This window comes from Drosophila takahashii, chromosome X, assembly GCF_030179915.1.
Source record: "Drosophila takahashii strain IR98-3 E-12201 chromosome X, DtakHiC1v2, whole genome shotgun sequence".
Taxonomy (NCBI): Eukaryota; Metazoa; Arthropoda; class Insecta; order Diptera; family Drosophilidae; genus Drosophila; species Drosophila takahashii.
In genome coordinates, this window is record NC_091683.1 from 18,479,372 (window position 1) to 18,488,661 (window position 9,290).

Consider the following 9,290-nt stretch of genomic DNA (forward strand, 5'->3'; position numbering starts at 1 on the left):
CTCATAGAGCCATAATATAACCGGCCCACAATTTGGTTTATTGCACCACTGGCCAAAAAAAAACTAATTGGCTATATTACAGACGGCCAGAAACCCCGATATAAGCCCCCGTTATCCCTACTATCTATATTATCTATATTTGGATTAATATTATGGCCAAAATACGCACTTATACTACTTGAACTTGCAGTCGAGATAATTCCCTAATCAAGGTTAAATATAGATTATAAATATTACAGTTTTTATATCATAAGAAGGTAATCAAAAAAACCTTTGGTAATGACAGTAAGATTTACACCCATATCAGGTTTATAAGGCGCTGATAAACCAGATTTTAATCAATTCCTGCCCGATTGCCGGTTAATATAAGTAAAAATACTTGAGATAACAAATCGAAGAGAACACTTAAGAACATGAAATATGTTTAAAATATTTCATATAAGAATTTAAGCAATATATTTTCAGGGAAATCCCGTTTAATATTCCAAGTAAACAATCCCTTATCTTCATATCGAGATACAAAAGGGGTGGAATAAAAGACGTTCTTCTGCGGTATTCACCCGTGTAACCATCGATTCCCTCAGGGGTGGTTCGAATTTGGCCACAGGATTGTACATATCTGTATAAAATAGTACAATGATTTATTTGATTCTCATTGACAATAGATTTGGAGCTCTTTGTGGATTACTCGTAGGTATAAAGCACACTATGCATGTAAGTATTATGTTTGTCTGTATAATAGATGTCAGCGCAAGTATATATATATATGTATATATATATATTATAAATTGTATATAAATATAATGTATATGTAATATGTCTGTGTATAAGTATCAATGTATTAAGTTAATTGCTTAGCGTAAAGCACAGAGAATTTTGATATGAGAATGGCTGAGAACATTCCTGCATGCGGTGCGCTCAGAGATCGGATGCGGTCCTCTGGCATCCTCCATCTTCCACTCCAACGTCCCAGTCCGCTGGGTTAACGCAAAGGCAACAACAACGAGAGAACTACAACGGAAAAATAGGCAAACAGGTGACTAGAAATGATGATAACTCTCCCTGAATTGAAAGTTGTCGTGTTGAGCTAATTCCGCCTAGTGAAAGACGTCCATGAAGGGAAAGTAGGCCTGTTCCGGCTCGAGGAGATCGACCAGGAAGCAGACGGTACCGGCCACGCCCTCGTACAGGCTGTGCGGACGATCGGGTGTCCTGGCGCGCTGCTTGAACTCCGCATCGGTCAGCAGCTCCATGAACTTGTGCGCCCTGTACAGGTACTTCATCTCGTTGGTCAGGCGGAAGAGCAGCAGGAACACATAGCCATTGCCGGCCACTCCATGACAGATGCCCGGTCCCTTGCGCAAAAAGCCCTTCTTCCAAACCATATCCGCGCAGCGACGCAGCGAGGCCAAGTACTTCTCCTCCTTGAAGATCAGATAGGCCTTGGCCAGCACATAGACGGCGCCGGGTGCGCCGTGGCACCAGTGCACCAGTCGCTTATCCCGGCCCGAGCGCAGATCCTCCAGGGCCACCGGAAAGTTGCCATCGCCGTCCTGCAGCTCCAGGAAGAAGTCAATCGAGCGCTTGATGTCGCGCAGCTCGGCGGCCGGCGCCGAAATGGGCAGCGTGCGGAACCACGGGCTGTCCAGCAGCATGTGCAGAATGGCACAAAGGCCGTGGGCTGCTCCCAGATACTCCGTACCATGGTACTGGTACATCAGCGGACACGGCGAGCTATTAATCTTGCTGTACTCCCTGCCACTGGTCACGATCAGCTGGCAAATGGATACCAAATCGTCGTCGGTGATCTTCTTCTCGGGCAGCACATCGTTCAGCCAATAGCAACCGGATAGGTAGCCTGCCCGGCCCACCAGCACCTCATCGCAGCCGTATTTGGTGTGCATGAACTCCTGGCTGGCGGGGATGCCCGATTTGAAGTTGGCCAAATCGTTGGACAGCTCCTCGGTATCCTTGAGCTCCTGCGAAATGGCCGCCGAAACGGCATAGATGCCGGCATTGCCGCACAGGAAGGAGTAGCGCTCGGCGGAGCGCTTCTTGTACCGCTTGGCATTCGCCTTGGCGTTCCGGATGAACGAGGCCGCATGGTCCAACGCCGGATAGAGATCGCGAGTCTGTTCGCAGCTGTTGAGCTTCCAGAACATAAAGGCTATGCCCGCATTGCCCACATACAGATCGCCGCGGTTGTCCTCCTCGTCGTTGTTCGGATGACAGTGCTCCAGTATGGCGTCCACATAGGTGCAGATCAGATTCTTGATGTGCTCCTCGTCGCTGGCGAACGGTGTGTTCTCACCGCCGGCGAAATCGGCGAAGGGATTCTTCAGGTAGCGGCGCTCCATGGCGAATTGCTGGCCAGGATGGGTGGTCACGAGACCCCTGGTCTGCTTGTCGTCCTCTTCGAGTGGTTTGGCAATGGCACCTAGCGAGGATTAGGGATTTGTAAGTCAAGTGTAGTCAAGAAATCGATTTGCCGGCTTTAAGGGCGCGGCCGGGCGTCTGGCCACCACCTCCTCCTCCTTTTTCTAAACTCACCTGTCTCAGGTGGCAAAGGCAGTCGGCGATTGGATGAGCAGCTCCTGGCAATTGGTCGAACCTGTGGATTAAGCGAAAGTAATATAAATTTAAGTTATTTAAAAGTTATTGTAAAAATTATACCGAAGTAGAAGTACAAGTTGTGTGTTTGTTCAGGGAACGAGAATGTTTGTCAAGTGAGTTTGGTGAGGAAAACCGTAGTGGCACTTTTCTCACCGCCACCTGAATTCCGGAAAACTTGGCGCTTCTACGGGAGAACTGGTTTCCAACTGACGAACGGCTCGAATCGAAATATTTAAATAATTCCTGGCAACGGAAACGTTCAGGTCCTTTGGAATAAAGCTGAGCGAAACATCGATGGAATATCGATAGATCACTGGTTTACTTCAGATACCGATATTAAAAAAAATATAAAATTTTAAACAATAACTATTTTATTTATATGTTTAGAAATATAATTATATAAACTATATTAAATAGGTAATTTATGTAAGAACTGCAAATTTACGGTCTTTGTGCTATCGATAACTGAGATTTCATAGACAGTATATATCGGTTAAAAGTAACGTACATAGCTATAAAGCTTAAGATTTACCAACTATTAAATGGGAGCTTTAAGAATTATTCATCCATTAATTTTTATATTTAAAAATAGAAGCAATATTTGTATGTAATATAAAAGTTATTCTCCTTAATATTGAACAAACTATTTAATAGAAGCTTTACAAAATATTCATTCATTAATTTTTATATAGAAGCACTATTTCTATATTATATATTTAAAAAAAAAGTAATTCTCCTAGTTTATTTACTCATATAAAATTTCTCAAAAAAAAAACAAAATTTATTAGATTTTGCTTATCAACTCGATCGGTTTATTTCAACAACAGTATAAATATATATCAGAGGGTATTATCCTTGCATCACATGTTTCTGTTCAGTGCTCACTTCCTGCGCTGCCCGCCACTCAAAATGGTGACGATACGGATGAATATGTTCAGGACATCCATGTAGATCGACATTGAGCTGAAAGAAAGAACCGATTTTAAATGGTTTCCAGAATGATTAAGGCTACAACTCACGCATTGATGGGATCGAATTGGTTGTAGCTGTACTGGGGATGCATCTCGGCACGGCGCACCATCCGCTGGGTGTCGTACAGCAAGAAGCCGCTGAACAGGACGAGACCGCCGTACAAGGACATGGAGGCCAGACCTGCGAAAAGCGAGATTTAAAGGGGTTACCGATGCTTGCAAGTTCACAAAAAAGGGGGTTACCACACCTTAAGATTTAAAATAAAAGTAACTTTCGTGAATTTTGTAAAGAAAGCAAAATTTGGTAATTTAAAATTAAATTTCAACACTAATTGGAAAAAGACAACAAAAATTTGTTTTTTTAGAAAATGTGCCTTTAAATCTAGACATCTTCTATATTTAAAGGCAATTTAATTAAAAACAAGGAAAAGGATGGCAATTCAAAGGCAAGATTTCTAAATTTTAGAAAGCATTTTTTATGAGTGTGGTAGCCCCCATTTGAAAAATCCTTATTTTTAAGCTAGAATCTGTAGACTTACCCGCTCCCAACGCCGTGGTGGGCGGCAGCCACATGGAGGCCAGCGAGGAGGCGAACACAACGCCCAAACCGATGGCCAGGGGTCCGCCCATGTAGAGGAACTTGTCGCTGGGCGCACACACGGCGATCGTGGACAGGCCACCGACAATGCCGCCCGTATAAAGCGCAGCGCGCGTGAGGATCGGTCCGCCCATGAAGCAGATGGGTGCAATTACGGCGCCCAGAATGGCGCAGTGCACTGCCCAGGCCAGATGCTTGGCTCCCAGACCCGGCTGGTATTCAATGGAGCGGGCCACCGCCCCGCTGCCGATGACCAGAGCCAGCGAAGCGATGGTCGCCTAAGCGGATAGAGTCGAAGGGTTGTGTTATGTTGTGTTGTGTTTGGTTTGCATGCAGTTAATAGCTCCGAAACTCACCAAGATGCCGCCACGAGAGGCCAGCTCCAGGAGGCGGTGCGAGCGGAAGACCGCAGCTGCGGCGGCTGCGGTGAGGACACAGGAGCCACCGAAAAAGGCATAGGTGCTCTGGATGCGATCCCTCACATACTGGGGCCACATGCTAGAAAGTTAAGGAGGAAATATAGTTATTATACGGAGTGGTTCACAGCTCACAGCACATTGTAAAGGTTAAATGAATTAAAAACTCAAGGGATCTTGAAATATAATTGAATTTTTGATTTAACTAAAGAAATTACCCATGGGAAATGCATATTTTTACGCAGTTTCAGCTTATCCAGAGCTGTCGAGAGCTTATGATTATGAATTAAAGGCTTCTTAACATTAGCACAAAACAAAATTGGAAGTCAGCATTACGAAAAAATGCTTTACTTGGCAAATTAATTAATAACAAATATTTGTAAAATATTTAAAAAATCAGAAAATTATTAAACACTAATGTGTATCATTTTAGATGTATTCTGCGTTGAAATTATTGTAATAACTTGCTTTCTTTAGTTTTTATGGGCTGTTAAATTTTTTGGTGCAAACTTTTTTAAATAATAATAAAGTGGTGTCGAAGTACTTTTACAGAAATGAATGTAATTTAAGGTATTTCATGCAATGTGTTTTTGGGACATCATCCTTAACATCCGAGATATTAAACCACTCACATGGCGTTGTCGGCGATGCTGGTGTGCTGGCCCAAACCCACACCGTAGTAGCACAGGGCGCCCAGTCCCACGGCGGCTGCTCCGGCGGCGGCGCCCTTGCCCATGGAGTAGGCTGTAAAAAGAGATCATGGATTACAGATGGCCAAACGGAGGAGGAAGAGCCTTACCATTGGCACCCGGCGGACCCATCAGCTTTTCCTTGAGCGAGGGAGCCCTGGCCTGTGGGTGCTCCACGGGGGCACGGGTGCGGACGGGGCCACGGGCATAGCTGCGCACTGCGGTCAGGCTGGGATTGGGATTGGCCCGGAACAGCTGGGCCGGGGATTGGGCCAGGATCTTGAGACTTCCCGATGGACGGGCGGTGGAAAGTGCCAGACGCAGCAACATTGTGTTGTTGTGGTGAAATACGGATGGACTGCGAGGGATTCTCCTTTTCCACGGGTGAGTGTTACTTAGCTTCGATTAGGATTTTGATTCTGATTCGGTTTGGAAATCGTATGTACTGCGTGATTAGTTAACTGCTGTTTAATAACTTGTTGTTTCGTTGCAATAATTTTATTATTTTACTGTTTCTTTGGCTGTGCTATCGATGTCTGGGGCTATCGTTATTCGATAAGTCAAGGCGATGTTTTGATATCGATATCATAACGTGCCATGCGTGTATTATATCGATATGCCGCCCAATTTGAAAACCAAGCGAAAGAATTTACATTTTTTTTTAGAAATATTAGTTTAAATGGGTGAAAGAAATGATATATGTGCTGACAAATTTTCATTAATTTTTGATTGTTATTAAATTAAATTAAAAATGAATTAAATGGGTGAAAGAAATTATATATTTCTTTTAAATGGGTGAAAAAAATGATATATTTGATGAAAAAATTTAACTAATTTTAGCATATTATTACCAAAACAAATACAAATAGTACATCTTCAATAACCTTTATTGTATTCCTTCAAACCCAAAGTTAAATATTACAGCTGCACTAGGAACTAACTAATAATAAGAGCACATATTTCCAGGCCTCTTTTCACACCTGATACTTTCTCGCCGGCGCCGAGGGAATCTCGTCCAGACGCCGTCCTCGGTGGTCAATCACTATCAACTCGGAGAGATGTTCAGATATCAGGGTTCCGTAGTGATTGTATGTGCTGGTCTGCTCCAGGTTGCCACCGGAATGGGACTCGTAGGTCTTGCACTCATACAGTGGGCAGCAGCGGGGATATTCCGAATTTTCGTCCTTGGATGCAATCCGTTTGCAGTCGCCCTTCGTCAGATTCGGCACCTGGCAGCTGGATTGCGGATGATATAATGATTTCAGGGATATATGATCGACTCACCTGTCCTCCCAGAGCTGCAGCGTTTCCAGGCACTGCACCCGGACGCAATGATCCTGCCGCGTGATGGCCTGACCCACGTAGAGCTGCTGCCCCGTCAGGGTATCCATACAGAACTGGTGATTGTACACATTATAGGGAGCGGGAGCTATGGAAAAACCACATTAAACCATCATTTAATCATTGAGACTTTCCATCTATTTCGTTTCTTACCGCGATAGGGCGTTGCTCGGCCCTCCCCGATCACCGATGACATCAGCAGGACTATAAAGATCTCGAAATTAATTGACTCCATTTCGGTTTTGGGGATTTTTCGACAAATCTGATCGGATCGGCAGACAGAATAGCCCGACGTTTTCAAAGTTTAGCGCACAACTGAGGTCCGTGCGGTTAATCTTTCTCCATTTGTAGGTATATTAAAAAACACAAAGTACGATGCTCATTCGTATGGAATCGCACACTTACGACATTTGCGCGCTTTCTCTACAATAAATTTAACAAATTTTACTCGGATCTGCTGAATGTTTATGCGAACAAGAGCAATAACAGTGCGTTTCATACATATTGGGACATCACAATCTGAACGAATATATGAGGGTAAAATTTTTATAAACATCCTTAGGTTATTTAAAATAAATATTTCAATAAGATTATTTCTAATCAAACATAAAAAAGGATACAAATAAAATGTTTCAATGCATTATAACTTAAAATAAAAGGAAAATTGGTTTGAAGAATCTATTGTGCAATTTATTTAAATATTTATATATTTTATTTATTTAATGTAAGAATTATTAACATTTATGAAACGCACCTTTAGATGTTGTGCTTATCTCCTCACAGCAATAAAAGCAGGAACAACCATTCATCGCAATATGCAAAAAAAAGTAAGTATCGATCTATGGTGTGTGTATAAGTATGTACAATGTCTGACCTGTTGTCTAATCAGTCTATTATATATGTACATATGTTGCTCAGAGCTTATAAAAATAAAGGCGATTGAATATTTATTTAAATAAATTAAATTATTAAATTAAATATTATTAATAAAACCATTTGTTTCCAGAACTTTAAGCAAAGATTTATTTTACTAATTATTTAAAATATTGAAATTGGAGTGGAATGAATTGAAAAAAGTTATTCTTTGGTCTTCAATAAAATGTTTATTTCCTCTTGACCGCTGCTGTACATTTGTTTACGCATTGGATCTTTAAAGTTCAATTCCCAAAAAATTGTTTATGTTTTGATTTGCTGTGCTATACCGCTGGCTCCGGCGATCATGATCATCCAATGCCATAAAAGCCATTATGCAGACAGTCGGGCACTGGGGCAGGAATGACTCACCACTGGCAGTTCTTAAAACTAATTCGGCTGAAGGAAGTTCTGAAATACACATGAAATAATCAATGACTAAGCTGCATTGCAAATAATTTATTTGTATTTAGTTGGGTATTTTAATTTTGATGGTAAAATTTTGTTTTGTAAATAATATATACAAACTTCCAATGTTTTTTACTTGGAGTTCTAAAAGTATTCCATCGAAGTGTTTCATTTCAATTTACCTATCTCACAGCTCATTTGTATTTTCCGGGAATTTCCCCTTTTGGAAAATGCGGGAATCCAATTTACACGTGACGACAGACGTAATCCATCAGCGGATTCATTGAGAACCGCTGGGGAATATAGGGCCACATCCCATCCCAAGTGGCTAATCAGTGCATCGTCTAATCTATTATAGAATTTTTCAAACGATTAGAGCCAATGCGATGATCCCAACGATGACCCCAACGAGGAGACTGGATTTTGGGTGAAATTCTGTGGGGAAATGTGCGCACGAGTGCAGCTTGGATTTCTGTGGGACATCTTTTCCGGCGGCCAAATTTATAGGCAAGCCACTTGAACTTGAAGTCGGAAACGGAAACTGTCACGAATGCCTTTTTCTCACTGTCCATTTTCAGCCATCAATTTCAGCAGACTGAGTCATCATTTGCAAAAGTTAGTGTCCAATAAAGTTTCCTTGCGTGTTTCGAGTTCGTACAAAATAGTTGCATATTTTTAAGCTTAAAAGGCTTAAGTTAAGACAATCTCCAAAAAATTAACGAAATATTTAATGTTTGTTTTAAGAATAAGTAAATAGTGCACTGAGAAAATAGTTTCTTAAGCTGAAGGTGCAAAGTGAAATAAAAAGTTATAAATTATAACATATAAAAAAAAAGTCTCACAAATAAAGCAAATAGAATACATTTTCATTTAAACGTGTAATTAATTGTTTACCATTCACCATTTATTTTAATTAAATCCTAATAGTTTTTTACAAAGCTTGCAGTGATCCACTTACTTGTTTTTTTTAAAGAATATGTACACTTAAAGCGATTTATCCCGCATAGAATTTTTGATGACTTTATTTTCCTGATTGAATTTAATTATTTTCGAACATCTACTGTTGCATGTGATCAATTAGCTTCAATAATCAATTTAGAAGTAATGTGAATGTTTAGTTAAATGTGTTCATAGTGAATCAGCTGAACAATTAAAACAAAGCTCCCATGACTTTTATTTATTAGGGAATATGTATAACTGCAAAAAGCGGGCTGGCAAGTTAATTTGGCCTATCCATATGCCGTTATTGTTTTCAATAAATTTAATTGTATTGTGTGATCAGTGTTCGTGTCGCATTATTTTTGTCACCATATTGTGCAGTTTTCTTTAGGGAAACTGTAGA

At 41.1% G+C, this 9,290-nt stretch overlaps 3 protein-coding genes across 3 annotated transcripts; all 3 read right to left on the minus strand.

Moving 5' to 3' along the window:
* Positions 1-618: 618 nt before the first annotated feature.
* Positions 619-2,882, minus strand: LOC108060950 (lanC-like protein 3 homolog). The gene is made up of 3 exons (XM_017146899.3): positions 2,674-2,882; positions 2,551-2,611; positions 619-2,437 (listed from the first exon to the last, which is right to left on the minus strand). The coding sequence occupies exon 3, from the start codon at positions 2,355-2,357 to the stop codon at positions 1,098-1,100; it is 1,260 nt and encodes a 419-aa protein (XP_017002388.1). The 5' UTR covers positions 2,358-2,437; positions 2,551-2,611; positions 2,674-2,882; the 3' UTR covers positions 619-1,097.
* A 511-nt stretch (positions 2,883-3,393) lies between these two features.
* Positions 3,394-5,834, minus strand: LOC108060830 (growth hormone-inducible transmembrane protein). Its single transcript, XM_017146722.3, has 6 exons — positions 5,398-5,834; positions 5,231-5,342; positions 4,539-4,680; positions 4,124-4,460; positions 3,633-3,765; positions 3,394-3,576 (listed from the first exon to the last, which is right to left on the minus strand). The coding sequence occupies exons 1-6, from the start codon at positions 5,615-5,617 to the stop codon at positions 3,495-3,497; spliced, it is 1,026 nt and encodes a 341-aa protein (XP_017002211.1). The 5' UTR covers positions 5,618-5,834; the 3' UTR covers positions 3,394-3,494.
* A 322-nt stretch (positions 5,835-6,156) lies between these two features.
* Positions 6,157-6,946, minus strand: Vago (vago). The gene is made up of 3 exons (XM_017146740.3): positions 6,782-6,946; positions 6,572-6,716; positions 6,157-6,523 (listed from the first exon to the last, which is right to left on the minus strand). Exons 1-3 carry the CDS (start codon positions 6,861-6,863, stop codon positions 6,262-6,264), a joined length of 489 nt encoding a protein of 162 aa, XP_017002229.1. The 5' UTR covers positions 6,864-6,946; the 3' UTR covers positions 6,157-6,261.
* Positions 6,947-9,290: the final 2,344 nt, after the last annotated feature.

Coding starts and splice junctions, on each gene's coding strand:
- LOC108060950 (XM_017146899.3), bottom strand. CDS start 2,357: ATGGAGCGCCGCTACCTGAAGAATCCCTTCGCCGATTTCGCCGGCGGT.
- LOC108060830 (XM_017146722.3), bottom strand. CDS start 5,617: ATGTTGCTGCGTCTGGCACTTTCCACCGCCCGTCCATCGGGAAGTCTC. Junction 3,766..4,123: donor CACCACGGCGTTGGGAGCGG/GTAAGTCTACAG, acceptor CGCTTTTCGCAG/GTCTGGCCTCCATGTCCTTG. Junction 3,577..3,632: donor CAATTCGATCCCATCAATGC/GTGAGTTGTAGC, acceptor TCTTTCTTTCAG/CTCAATGTCGATCTACATGG.
- Vago (XM_017146740.3), bottom strand. CDS start 6,863: ATGGAGTCAATTAATTTCGAGATCTTTATAGTCCTGCTGATGTCATCG. Junction 6,717..6,781: donor CCGAGCAACGCCCTATCGCG/GTAAGAAACGAA, acceptor GTTTTTCCATAG/CTCCCGCTCCCTATAATGTG. Junction 6,524..6,571: donor CTGCAGCTCTGGGAGGACAG/GTGAGTCGATCA, acceptor TCCGCAATCCAG/CTGCCAGGTGCCGAATCTGA.